At 38.8% G+C, this 14764-nt stretch overlaps 2 protein-coding genes across 11 annotated transcripts in view; one reads left to right on the top strand and one right to left on the bottom strand.

The window, feature by feature from the left end:
* The window catches only part of GTF2A1L (general transcription factor IIA subunit 1 like), a 495737-nt gene that overhangs the window by 236852 nt on the left and 244121 nt on the right, over positions 1-14764 (bottom strand). The window lies entirely within an intron of this gene.
* FSHR (follicle stimulating hormone receptor) overlaps positions 1-14764 on the top strand; it is a 150405-nt gene that overhangs the window by 115197 nt on the left and 20444 nt on the right. For 5 of the 6 annotated variants that reach the window (XM_016137114.2, XM_016137117.2, XM_016137115.2 and 2 more), the window contains 4 exons: positions 10071-10142; positions 11333-11410; positions 14446-14514; positions 14626-14700. In XM_016137114.2, coding sequence (XP_015992600.2) covers positions 10071-10142; positions 11333-11410; positions 14446-14514; positions 14626-14700 — 294 coding nt within the window. The remainder of the gene's footprint in view (positions 1-10070; positions 10143-11332; positions 11411-14445; positions 14515-14625; positions 14701-14764) is intronic. The other variant, XM_016137116.2, reaches the window with a different exon arrangement.

The following is a 14764-nucleotide window of genomic DNA, read 5'->3' as shown; positions in this document are numbered from 1 at the left end:
AGTTCTCACCTGTGCCTCTGACTGAATGGCTATAGATTGGAGATTCCAATGACCCCTCCTTGGGTTCAGTTAATTTGCTAGAGCGATTCACAAAGCTCAGAGAAAACATTTTGCTTACTAGATTCCTGACTTATTATAAAAGGATATAACTCAGAAACAGCCAGAAGGAAGAGATGCATAGGACAAGGTAGTGGGAAAGGGTTCAGAGCTTACATGCCCGCACCAAGCCCAACATTCTCCCCAAATCTTCACATGTTCACTAACCCAGAAGTTCCATGCCAGGAAGGGGGACAAAGACCAAATATACATTTCTTATTATAAATCACACTATCACACCCCACATGAAGAAACCCTTCCACATAGTTAGATACATTTCCAGAGGTAAGGAACCAAACACTTATGGTTACATTCCATTCCCCTGTTGGGAAACTTTCATAATGAATGAGAGTCAGTCATTATGGCAAGAGCATAAACTTTAGAGTCAGAAAGGTGAGGATTCAAACTCTAGCTCTTATCTCCTTAGGTGTGGCTTTGTGAAAGTTACCGAACCTCTCACAGCTGAACCCCCTCCACTGATATGAGACAGTAATATACCTGTCTCCTAAGGTAGAGGAGAGGAATAAATAAAATAATCAATGTTAAGTGCTTGGAGGGGTGCCTGGTGCATAGGAAGTGTTCAATAAATGTTGACCATTATTATTATTAATCTCATACCTCCTTTCCAGAGCAGCACAGCACAAATCTATTGTCATTTCCACCTGGCAGCCCTTCAGAACCTCAGGCTTCTCTTCCTAAGCAAAAACTCTATGTGTTAGATAATATGGTCTTGACTCCTCACCCCATCAGCAAAAAAAAAAAAAAAAAAAAAAGAGCATGTCACAAAATACACACATATAATGTACTAATTTGTACATTATAAAATATACATAAAATATTTTAAAGCATAAAATAAAAATGAATTAAATGATATGCTTTTACATTTATATCTTGTCTTATGTACCATTTCATATGGTACAAAAAGCCAATTTTGCTCTCACTAAATATATTATAATAACAGTATTCTGGAGAAAGCAATATCATAGAATGGGCTTCATTATTTTTCAATCCTCAGTTTAACTCTGAGAAAGGCAATTTACAGGCAATAATAATACTAGAGTTCAATGGCTGTCAAAGCTGAGGACAAAACTTCACTGAATTATGAGGATCCGATGGATGACAAGCTTTAGCTGCACTCCTTGAGTCATCAAACTTGGTGTTCAGTTCTATATTTTATGCAAATATTTTTATAAAATTTAGCTGGTATACTTCCTTTCCTAGCATTAATCAGCTGTTCTTACCAACAACATATAAGATGCTGCATTTTTATATCTCTAATGAAAGTATTCGAAACTCAATAAAACAACTTAAATGGGGTAGAAAGTAGTATTTCCTTGTTTTTAAAATATGAAATATGAGAATTTGTATAAATGATGACATGAATCATTTTCAGCAATAAATTAACCATTTCCATCCATGTTTTCCAAATGCTCTCTATTGCACAAATTTTTTCAAATGCTGTTTTATTCTTCCTCATTATTATTACATCACCTTTCTCTTAAAGAGACAAATCACATGTGTCTAATTCAAAAATATCTGCTTTACAGTGTTATTTGACAGCCATTTGTCATCACAGAAAAAGTCAACAGATTTGGATTATTTATATTTTTGTAAAAAAAATGTGTAAATCATCATCAACTTTGTCAATTCTTTGTAGAAATTCCCCTTGAGATGACCAACAGACCTCTAAGTGGTAATATAATCAAGACCCAAAGACTAAGCAGAATCAAGACTGGCAAGAAGGTTGATCTGGACAGGTTTATCAGAAAATGCAGAAAGAAATAAGAGAAAGGGGGCAGGAAGAACCTGGGAAGTTTAGATGTGGCTTTCAGTGGTTCCAATAAGGCGTAAGGAGCCTTGGCAATAGATAACAGGCCAGTTCATTCAGGTATCATGGAGGCCCCACAGGGGCAACAGGGAACTGGACAGGGGGATAGCATGCCCAAGAGAAGTGGGGAAGGCAAGACATGCTCCTAGGGGAACAGGGATATAAAGCAGGGTCTCAATTTTAACAGACAGAATACAAGGCTCGAGCATGACCAGTAACAGGCCCTGGATATGGGTGCTAAGGTTTCTGGCAAGGTAAATCTTATCATTTCCCTGGGAGGTAAGGATCTGAGTCGTAGATCCTTTAAGGCCATACCCCTTAAGGCCATACATCTTAAAAAGTGGTAGAGCCAGGACTTGAACCCAGATCCTTTAGCACCAGAGCTGCTGGTTTTGAAGCTATACTGCATGCCCTGAGAATAGCACCAGAGCCCAGTTGTTAAACCAGAATAATAGGTCAAAACAGAATCTGCGGACATGCTAATAGGGCTGAGCTCTTCGAAATCCTTCCCTTGGGCTCATTAAATTCCCCCTGATTGCTAAGGAGTCTGGTTTCCATGGAGACTGAGACAAGTTTGAGCTGAATATGAATTAATAGTCGCAGTTGTGAAGGTATGAGACTGACAAGGCAGGAAGAAACCAGGCTCTCCTACTGTCTCATGTAATTTCTTACACAAAATCATCTCACCAAAAGAGAAACTGAGGCTCTGAAAAGGTAGTGAACTGCTCAGTATCAACCAGCTAGTGAGAGGGAAGGCACTCAAATTCAAGGTCCCTAATCTTAAGTCTAAAGCTCTTATCATAGTACTACAGCTTCCTACACACATCCCCATCTAACTCCAAGACTGTGTGATTCTCTACCTAACCAAATCTTTAATGACTCAGAAAGTACATGTTAGCATCTATTGTAATGGTATATGCAGAGATATAAATTCCCAGTCAATAAGGATCTGTAGTTAATAGAAATCTCGATATAACTGAACCTCAAAAGGTAAGGAGTCTTTTCATAAATTAATTAAGCATAGTCTATTCTTCTTGTTATTCATAACTGGATAACTAAGTTCTCCCAGAGTGGTCAGTAAGAAGGAGTTCATTTTATCTAGGGGACTAGAAAATGTAATTAAAAATGTAAAAATTTTTTAAAAGAAAGAAACAGACATTAGGTACAAACAAATCCTATACTGTGGGAAACCAATTATAAGGTAGAAAAAGAGTTCAAGTTCAAACCCTCAGCCTTGGCTTCTAGAAAATGTATTTTGGCAAAAATGATAGACTCCCTGCTCTGGACACACAACTGGCAGCATCCCCATCCTAAATCAAATTTGTCTAAAGCATCTCAATGGGCCATCCAGGCCATGACACTATCTATGATTCTGCCTCACTTCACAAACTAAGAGAGCTGGTTTGCACAGTCTCAGAACTGATCATTCCCTGACATGGTGAATTTGGGGTAGAATAGAAATAATTACATTCTTGATTAGCATATGTGATGGAGAGGGATATTTTATACTTACTGACTTTTCCCCGTCCAGTGGTTATGCAGTGAGTTTTCAGTAACCACCCACTGGTTTGTCGTGACCACTAATATGAAGTCTCAGAGTTTGAGGATGGTGAAAACATGGGTCCGCTCTGCCCAGGGAGTCCCCACGTCTTCTTACTTTCCCTTTCAACACCCCAAAATAGCTTCCAATCACCTACCAATCAAGTCCACACTTCTTTGCCTAGTTTTAAAGGTTCTTGAGAAACTGCCTCCTCTTTCCCTTTCAGTTCTACCTCCCTCTGTGCCCCGCCTCCCATGTCTGTTCTGTCCTCTAGCTACACCGTCTCACTGCTCCAGTTCAGGACGGCAAGCTCTATATTCTTTGAAATCTTGTTTGCTCTACAAATCCTCTATGACAATTCCAACCCACACTGCTTTCCCCTTCTCTAAATTCTTAAGATATTCACAGTCATACAGTTTAGCACTAAATCAGTCTGAGTATTTCATGTGTACTAGTCTTAGCTCCTCAATTTTCCTACAAGCTCCCTGAGATAGGGCATTATCTTTGGCATCCTCTCTTGGATGGGATGGAGATTATATGAAGAAAGGCATATAGTCCATGCAAAACAAGTAAGCACACACACTGTTAATTTAAGAAAAAATAACCCACCAGCACTCTTGAAGATTAATGAAAGTATTAGTGATGTTTAGAACAATGAGCTTTAGACTTGTGGGGTCACCCATTCATGAAAGGCAAATGTACTATCTTGTTAGGTAGCAGGACATAGTAGGACCAGTTTCCAGCAATTGAAGGGCCCTCACTAAATTCATCTTGACAGGAGAGGTGCCCATTTTCGTTACTGTAACCAAAAGATTAGGGACAATCAGGCATGAAAGGTATTAACACCAGCTCAGAATGTGCAACTGGCTGTCGAGAGGAGAGAACTGTGAGCCAGTTACCTTTCTATAGGAGATGTATTTGCATAACTAATATGTGCTGACATTTCACCCTCAGGCCTCTACCTATCTTTGAAGATAAACCACAGTTGAGTGAATCAAAATAATTTTGCAGCAGGCAGTTGACTAACGCAAACCCATTGAGACATAGAGCTCCTAGCTGATTACCCACTTCCACCCTCCATCAGACATGAATTTATTGATCAAAGGGGAAAAGTGAATTGAAAACTAAGTGTTCATCCGAACTCCATTTCCTGAGTTATCTTGGGGTTATGAGAGGCTCAGGTACAGAGTTATCACCAGTAATCTATCTTACTAAATGGTCACTAAATCTTTTTAAGTGTCTTTAACTCAGTACTACTAAAATAATTTTAGCCATGTTTTCTGTGTTTTCTTTTCTAGAAAGACTAAAGATTTCAGTGTGCATATATAGACATTTATAGATACCCCATAAGTATAGTGGCTTTGGAAGCACATGCTATTGATATTAAATAGCGCATTTGTACCTTTTCTCATTGACAATCATAAATGCTTCTCTCTAATTATATAAATTCTTAGGTGTAATGAACATACATACATAGCACTTGGCACATTGCCTGGCCTGATAAACATTAAGCACATCATATGTGTCAACTACTGTGCCAACATTGTGTTTTCAGGAAAAACTTGATTTATGCCCTCATGCCACTCACAGTCTAGTTGAAGAGATAGACATTAAATAAATAAACAAACAAACACAAAATTATATATAGTTCAGTGCTAAAAAGAACATGATTATATTGGGAATAAATCAGGGGCCTTAATTTAGATTGGCAGTCAGGAAGCTCAGCTCTGAAGAAATTACATTTGTATAAATTGAGGTTGGCCAAGTGAGGAGTGCATAGTGAGCCTTCCAGATAGAGCATGCGCAAATGCCCAGAGACAAGAAAGAACTGAGTACATTTGAGGAATTGAGAGAAAGCCGCTGGTGCTGAAGTGTATTAGGAGGACAGCATGAGATGATGGGGCAAGAGTGGGCAGTAAGTAGTGTAAATTTTACTATGGAAAAGAACTAAAAAAAAAACAAAAAAAAAAAAGCAGAAAAGCAAAGCAATCCAATTTAAATTTTTTTAAAGAATTCTCTGTGTCTTGTGTGGAAAATGGGTTAGAAAAGAAGCTTAAATGTGTGGAAAGCAAGAGACTACCACAGTAATCTAGAGAAAAGATAACGGTTCTTGTTCTAGCATGGTGTCAGTAGAGATGGAAGAAAAGGTATGGAATCAAGAAATATTTGGGAAATGGAAGTTAAGAGGACTTCGAAGATGGATTGGATGTTAGTGAATGAGGGTGAAGAAGCCAAGTTTAACTGTCACATTTCTAACGAACAATTGATAGACAGGAGTGCTATTTATGAGGAAGAACTGAGGAGGAACAGTTTATTGAAAGTGATGGAGGGAACAAGTTTAGATTGCTATGTTAATAAAACAGTCAGAAGGATACGTGAAGTAAACTTTAATTAGAGACAGAGCAGAAAGGTCAGGAGTTAAGTATGAATCTAGGCATTGTCACCATATATCGATAGTACCTAAAGCCATAGGAAATGAGATCTTCCTATTAAGATTAGAGAGAAAAAAAGGCAAAAGTTCAGGACACATATAGAGGAGGGAGAGTCAACAACAACAAAAGGAGCAACAGAGAAAGAGAAGAAATAACAGAAGAGTGTAATATCACAGAAACTAACAGGAGAGAGAGACTGTCAAAGAGTACTGAATTCTCCTAAAAGGTCAAAAATATGATAAGTTAAAACTGTTCATAAGATATATTGGTTTGGGTTGGTGACTTGAGAACATGACGAAAGTAGTTTCGATGGAGAGGTGTAGGATAAAAACAAATTGGAGTAGGTTCGATGAATGAATATAAGAAAATGAAGACGGCATATGCAGACAACTTCACTATAAATGAAGGAAAAGAAACAGGACTTAGCTGAGAGACAAATTTGGAGTAAACGGAGACAGTAACTATTAGTGAATCCATGCAAAATATGAAATTCAGGGCAAGTTGGTATCTGTCTTGGTGTAGGTCCTCCAAAATATGTCTGAGCAAGGACTTAATACAAGTAGTTTATTTTAACACCCAAATCCAAGGAAAGAAATTGGATGACTAAGAAAAAGAGAACATGGAAAGATAGGGAACCAACTCAGGAATGTATTACCAGTTGATCATCAGGAAATTAGAGCTCAGTCATGCTGGAGGCCCTTTAAGGTGTCATTTAGAATATATTCAGAACCTTCCCTCAGGAAATGAGAGAGGAGTTCAGTCAAGAGTTGCCCTATGGAGTGCTAATTCCTTAGCACTTCTCGACTTGTACATGCCTCAGAATGGTTGAGCAGATTCCTATCAGTGTCTCACTCACGGGTGGCACAGAAATCCAGAACAGAAATTGAGAGACACTAGTAAAGCTGAGGTTGGTGTCTGCCAAGTTAAATCTGTATATAGCTGATTACTAGAGTAAAAAAACTAGAGTAAAAGACAGTAACAGCTAGAGGAAAAGATGGACCAACAGGATGTGAGATGGGGTACAGAGGTGTCTGATATAATGTCTACTTTGATATTCATCCACTCCGCATCCTTTCCAGTCTAGAGATAGGAAATGGCCTGTGTCTAGTTTATGCCAGAGTTGGCATGCTGGTTCACCTTATTCCTGGCCTCCAGACACCTCTGTTCCTGTTTAAGATTAATTACTCCAAGTAGCAGTAATACTTAACTGTTACATAAATAAACAAAATAACAGTTTTAATACATTCTTGGTGAAAGAAGTAAATGATTCAGAAACATTTAGAAATGTTTTAGAAGCGTTAACCAATTACCCAATATTTTATGAACACATACTGCATTCCAAATCTGCACACAGTAGTATAGATCAGTATCCCCAACCTTTTTGGTACCAGGGACTGGTGCTCCTATGAAAATCTAATCCCTGATGACCTGAGGTAGAGCTGAGACCATGATACTAGTGCTGGGAAACGGCTGCAAATACAGATGAAGCTCCACCCACTTGCCCACCACTCACTCCCTGCTATATGGCCCAGTTCCTAACAGGCCATGGACTGGTACCACAGGAGTTGGGGACTCCTGGTATAGATTGTCAGAGAATATTAAATATGGTCCTTGGGTTGATGTCTCATTATGAGAATACTGCATAGACACATGGGAAGAGATCTAAAAATAGAAGGATGGCTATGATTAAATAACAAATGTGGAACAGAACTGTGTCAAGCTAGTATGTTTTTAGTTACTGCTCTGTTTCTGTTGACAATGAATAGACTCTCAGAGATTATGAAGAGCAACCATGAAACCTATTTGTTCTGAAAGACACTTCAAACTCCAAAGGTTAACAGAAGCTACCTCAGGGTATTGAAAATAGAGATGATTTTTACTTTCTTCTATATATGTTTTCATATTTTTCATAAGTCCCATAATAAATATGCATTACTTTTACATTCAAATAACCAAAGATATAGAGCAACTCTCATACGTTGCTGGTGGGAATACAAAATCGTACAGCCACTTAGTAAAACAGTTTTGCACTTTTCAATTAGGTTAAATATACATTTACCATGTATTTTTACCACCCAGGAATCCCACTCATACTTACTCAAGAGAAATAAAAATGTTCCCAATCCCCCCCCACACACACACACAAACTGTACACAAATGTTTAAAGCAGCTTCTTTTATAATCACAAAACTGCAAACAACCTACGTGTCCTTTAACTTGGGAATAAACTGTGGTATATCCATACAATGGATATTGCTCAGCAATAAAAAACAATGAACTACTGATATATGCAACATGGAAGAATCTCAATGCATCATACTGTGTGGAAGAAGACAAATTCAAAAAGCTGCATAATACATGATTGCACTGATATGACACTTTGGAAAAGGCAAAATTATAGGAACAGAAACTGACCAGCAGTTGCTATGGATAGGAGGTAGAAGGAAAGGTTAACTACAAAGGGGCAACACAATGCAGTGCGGAGGGCGAGGGGACTGCTCCGTATCTTCAGTGGGATGGTGGTTACACAGTTGTGTGTCTTAAATCATATCTCTACACCAAATAATTCATTTTTCTGTGTAAAATTTTTAAAATAAATAATACAACAAATCCTCAAAAACAAACAAACAAACAAAAAGCATGTTAAAAACCCCTTACCCCAAATTAAAAACAAAGAAAGACCATCTCAAGGGTGGCTGAAGAACATAGTCAAGAGAAGAACTGACCAATATGGGTTCTATGTGGATAACTGGGAAATAAGAGGACCTAAACATTTGAGAACCATTAGAGATAACCCCATAGGCAGAATTCCCTGACTCTCCAAATATAGAAGCAGAGAAGAAGACACCAAAGTCTACTCTAAAATCTGAAGCCCAAAAATATACATAATCCTTCACAACAATGAGTGTGGCTGTGAAAGTTTTTAAATTGCAAGTGATCATGACCAAGTCTGGCTTAGGTAAACCACACACAGAAAAGGTCAATGGGAGTAGGGAGGTATTGAAAGGATGCTGAGTAACTCACAGGAAGGAGGAAAATGCTAAAGAACAGGGTGTCAGACAATTCTCATGTGCCACTTGAAAACGCTCTTCACCACTGCTGTGGCAGCCAATTCCACCCAAATTTCAACCAGTTTAATGCAGGTGCAACTGGACAGCACCCAGCCTGGCCTTGTATGCTATTTATTTCCTATCCTAGGGATTCTTCTATAACACTCTAAGACATGTCCGGCAGAAACTTACTGGGCAGTCGCAAGGATACAAGGCAGAAGTGGAGAGTTAATACCATGGGGGACACATCTGACCAACAGGAAATAGTAGTCATTGGATAAATGCCCCTTTTCAGAGCAACAGTTCTGAGATTTCTATTTTGAAAATGTCCTAAATCAAGTCCTTAGCATTAAGGACAAGTCACCAGTAGTGATGGCTAACGCAGTAACTCATCCTTGTATTATCTTTCCTCCCTCTTTGTTTCATTTTCCCCGCCACAAACTCTCTGAACTCATGTTATCAAATGTACATTACCTACATGCCAACCTTCACCTCAGGCTCTGCTTCCTGGGGAACCCAGGCCAAGCCAAGCAGACCTTAGGAAGGATCCAATGCTCTGGAATTTCAACTGTAGAAATTTATGAACCATCTTTTAAGGGTGACGGCATCAGTGGACTCAGCACTAAATAAACTCCAACCTTTTCCTAGCAGAGAGTCTGGTCCAGCTTAGATCACAATCATACTCTGGGTTGAAAGGGCTTGGATCTCATGTTGTAATCTCAACAGAATCATTTAAAATGGGAAAGGGGTAGTTCCCCAAAGAGTATGAAGAGGTTAGAAACAAAGAATGATTTAGGAAAATTTTGTTATCTAGTTACAAAATGCTTCTGGATAATATTAACTTCTCAATCTTTTTTTTTTTTAAAAAAGTGCTATTAAAGCATACTAGCTCCTTTGTGCCTGAAGTGAAAGTTTCATTTCTCTAAGGAATCAATAGCTTACTAGACCCTAATTTGAGCCTTAAAATAGAAAACAAGAGCATGATTCAGGTATATTATGGGATTTTCTGGTAGGTTTTTTTCATAGCTCAAAATTGGTATTTTAAATTTGGAAAGCTTACACTTTAGCAATTGTTAAAATAGCCAGCTTTATTTTTACCCTACTCTCATTTTGTCTCTCTCTAGGTTAATATCCAACACAGGTATTAAGCACTTGCCAACTGTTCGCAAGATTCAATCTCTCCAAAAGGTTCTACTGTAAGTTTTTATTTTAGCAGTTACCAACTCTTTACTCAACAGCCTTCTTGCCCAACAGTCTCTGTGCCTATAATATGCATCATTTAGTCTACATCTTTCAAAGATGTTGCTCTGGGTAAGCAGAGATGGAAAGACACCATCAAGTGTCCTTGGTTTCACCTGAAGGCTAGCTAATAGTTTGGAGGAAGTCAGCAGTCTCCTCAAGAAGGCAGATGTCAACAGAGCCAGCTTGTAGCAAATCAAGAAATCTCTCCTCTCTTCACTATTCAATGCCTTGGATTCCTTCCCCCGTAACTCCCTCATCTTCTACCATCTTCTCCTTGTCCCTCTAGAATTACGATGCTGCCCTAGGCATAAATAAACCATCTGACAAATCCATACACTGTATGACATCTTGTACTTGCCTTTTGCCAAGACATCTGTATTGTGAAAGAGGGGGGAAAAAGCCAATGTGTAACGGCAAGTTTATTTTCAATACAGAAACTATAAGAATCTGGACAGACCCAAAAGGAAATGTTAGAGAAGGGGCATAAGGAGCTAAGAAAGGAGGAGGGGTAAAAATTGGGAGGGACAAGGAAAGATAGAAAATCTCCCCAAATTTTTCAAATTGTTCCAAGCAGTTTACTCCTTACATTTATATGTTAAATCAAACCCAACAGGGAATCTTGATGGGAAGATGAGGAACACAAAGAGAAAAAAATGAGACTTTTTCCATCCTTTTGTTCAGGAAGAGAAAAATCAATGACAATTTTTCTGTGACCCAAGGAGAACAGAAAGAAGAAAACTAGCTGTAAATGAGGGAAAGATAAAGGCCCAAGTAAGGTGATTAGAGAAGTTTTATATGGAGATGAAAAGTCAGCTTAAGCGTCTTTGTCATATTGAGCAGACACCAACTGTGGAAGCAAGGATAATAAATGAATATGTTAGCACCTTAACACAGCGAAATTAGCTAAGAAAACTTTCAGAGAGTAGATACTGTATGTGTAAAATTCCATTGTTAATAACTGATATACTAAAGATAAATTAGATGTCACTTATTTCTCAAATTTTGAACTCATCATCCTTCAGAACAACTCTTTAAACATTACCTCAGCTAAAGAAAGACCACATCCTGCCAAGTCAACTAAATGTGAGAAGGGTACATGATTGGAACTGACAGAAATACCTAACATGTCTGTACTTTCTTCTAGAGATATTCAAGACAACATAAACATCCACACGGTTGAAAGAAATTCTTTCGTGGGGCTGAGTTTTGAAAGTATGATTCTGTAAGTAAAGGGGAAAAAACCGAGTGGGGATAACATTTGATTTTTCATTTAATCATCTTTCGCATAACAGGATGGTCCTTTTTGTTTGGGTAACTTCAGCATTTCGCCATTTAAATTTCTCTCTAGTTCTGTGTTTTTTCTCTCATTTCCCATCTTTACATTTCAAAATCACAACATGGAGTCGTGTTAATAATTTATGATTCTGTGGTGCGATTCAAGTATTTAAAATTGCTCTTTGAATGATGGTCTCCTGTGATGCAACATCTGTTCCGAAGGACAGAATAACTCATGCATCAATAAAGCTAGTTATTGCCTGGCAAGGCTTTTGTTGCCCCAAGAAAAAGACAGGAAGGAGGCTGAATCCAGGAAAATATGGATATTCCCTCATAACTATGCCAAGCAGCTCCTGTTCAGCCCCATGCTGAGCGTAATATGACTTCTCATTTTCTTGGAACAACCACGTTTTTTTAATGAGCTTGAGTTACTCCCTCTGACTTTTGCAAAAGTTTTTAATGTACTCTGTGTTATAAATGAACTGCCTTGTAATCTTTTGTGCCAGTAGCCTGTGTGGCAGTTTACCCACTTCTCAAGATGTCCAAGAAATAGGGCACCAGGGGCTACACAAGTGTTTGTGGGATCCTTAGATATTAGATGAACAGAATGACATTTGGGGAACTGGTAAATGGAATTGCATCTGTAAGGGAAGCATGTTATCTTTCTTTTCACAAATTGCTGCATTTTTAAAGTGTGTGTGCATGTGTGTGTGTTTATATGCCAATATGTACAAAAGGGAAGTTCCAGTCTGGAAAGAATTTTCATCTTTTTCAAAGCAATAATATGATTCAGACACCCAGCAAGAGACGGAGGGAGATACAGAGAGAGGAGAGGGAGGGAGACAAAGATTGAGGAGAGGTAGAGGGAAAAGGAGAGGGAGAGAGAATGAGAAAAGGTAGAGATGAAGACATCAAAGAAAAAACTAAGTACAGTATTTGATGAAAATTAATTACAGAAAACAAGGGAAAAGGTTAAAAGAGACTAGCAAAGGAACTGGATGCTTAAAGGGAAAAATAAAATTAAAGGCATATATTCAGAGTACACAGTATTAGGACAGAAATTATAGGTAATACCTAACCCTTTCATTTAGTATGCTCATGATATTTGGAATTTGTGTGTGTGTGTTGTAATGAGTTAATAGGGGTGTGGGAGGTATGAGAGAATGGGGAAGCAAAAGAAATTAACTAAAACACACACAAAAAAACTAAGCATGTGCAAAATAAAAACAATTATTCTAAGAGTAAAGAAAGAATAATTCATTCTGACTGGCCTGTGAGGTGAGGCTGAAGGATCAGTTAAAAATAAGGAAAATGAGGCTGAGAAAGGAGGTTAGGCTTTAACAGATGAGTGGGATTTTGCCAGAGCACTGGTGAAAGGCAAGCAGATTAGGGGTCAGCCAACTAAGGCCCATGAACTAGTTTCTACAAGTGAACATTTTGATTATAAAAAACATTAACTTCTAACCTAAATTAAGCAAAATGTTATCCCCCCATTAAAAGAATACAATTCCATTCTTTTTAATAGTACACCTATATCCCCCCCCCAAAAAAATTATACTCAATTATTACTATTATATTTTAAATTTGGTCAAAATTCGCGAACACTCCCGTTTATAAGTACCTATATAAACTGTCTATATAGTATCCTCCATTCTACCTCTTGACCCACAATATGTAAAATTTACTATCTTGCCCTGTACAGAAAAAGTTTGCTGACTCCTCTGTTTCACCCAAAACTCCCACGGGATCCACATCCCACAGGTTAGCTGTTCCAGCACCTCTAACTACCTGGGGAAAGGGTAACAAAGGAGTCAGGTGGCTGGATGTGCCTGGGACAGGCTTTCTCCTGGGTAGGTGCAGGGCAGGTGGGATTGGGGGGAGGGTGCATAGCCGCTTCTTGGACATCAGAACCCATCAACTAGTTGCTACTATTTTAAAAGATTTACTTTGCTCCTGTCTGGATTTTTTCAGCTAAATCAGCTTTCAGGAAGAAGAGAAAAAAATCATACAGTTGGTCTGTGATTTTAAGTATTTTCCAGCTATACAGTCCTGAGCACACAGCAGCTTCTTTGGGATGGCTTTTGAACCATGTTATTTGTAAACCCACTAAGCCCAACAGGAAAAAGAACCTGGCAGCAAATCAAGAGCAGGTGGTTAGAGGCTCTTGGGGCTAAGCTCTCCCGACCCTGGATTTCTTTTTGTTTTCAGATCCATCCCGAAGCACAGCAGTGTAGAGTTGGCAGCCCAAGGTGTCCTTGGGCTCTCCTGTTCAGGCAAACCTGCTCACTGACCTTTGCGCAATCAGGACGACTGCTTCACATCCAACCCCTATCACCCCCAGAGCCTCCTCCCGTGCCCACTCACGCCACCTTGCCCAGAGTCTCTGTAATTGATTTATCTCCCTGGCTTAACCCACAGCCACCTCCACAAACCTCCAATAACCAGGTCCCAGTGGGTCACAGGAGATGTTCAAGGTGTGCGACAACTTAATTAGATCACTTTTTGATGACAGCCAGACCCGCTGCTGTGGGTGAGCATGGGTAAGAGACTTAAGGCCTTAGAGAAAGAAGATACAAAAATGTTCTCTTATAAACAATTGTCCAATAATTCTATGATTTCTGTCCTTCAGGAGGAGAAAGATCTTCATTTGTTCCCCTCATGGTATCGTCTCTGCAGATGAATGATATGTGCAAAGACCTTACGGGATCCAGGCTACTATGCCTAAGTGTGCCTTTTCAAAATTAAATATAATTTATTTCTCTGAATAGGTAATACATGCACATAATGCAAACTTCAAACATTATAAAAGGTTATACAGTGATAAATCTGTCTCCCTCCCACCCCGTCCTCGAGCCTGAAGGGTGGCATTTTATCTATGCCTCTAACCTGCGCTGTCTGACCTTGCTCCAATGCTTCCAATTATGAAACCGTGTATTGTTTGCATCTGACATTATTGGTTTTTTAATGGGCCTTTTATTTCAGATGGCTGAGTAAGAATGGGATTCAAGAAATACACAACTGTGCATTCAATGGAACACAACTAGATGAGCTGTAAGTAGCCCTGACTATTCTTCCAGGCCATTTAGAGGGAAATGGCTCTTGCAACAGTGATGTTTACGTAGCTTTGTGTTTCCCTTCTTTTTTCCTCAACACCATCCCCAGGAATCTAAGTGATAACAATAATTTGGAAGAATTGCCTAATGATGTTTTCCAGGGAGCCTCTGGACCAGTTATTCTGTGAGTAGCTTCCCCCATAACTATGTGCAAGAGATTCACATGTATAAGTTAGAAGTCAGAGACT

Source organism: Rousettus aegyptiacus, unplaced genomic scaffold, assembly GCF_014176215.1.
Source record: "Rousettus aegyptiacus isolate mRouAeg1 unplaced genomic scaffold, mRouAeg1.p scaffold_m13_p_7, whole genome shotgun sequence".
Lineage (NCBI taxonomy): Eukaryota > Metazoa > Chordata > Mammalia > Chiroptera > Pteropodidae > Rousettus > Rousettus aegyptiacus.
Note: the sequence above shows the minus strand (reverse complement) of the source record. Positions and strands in the feature narration are given on the sequence as shown.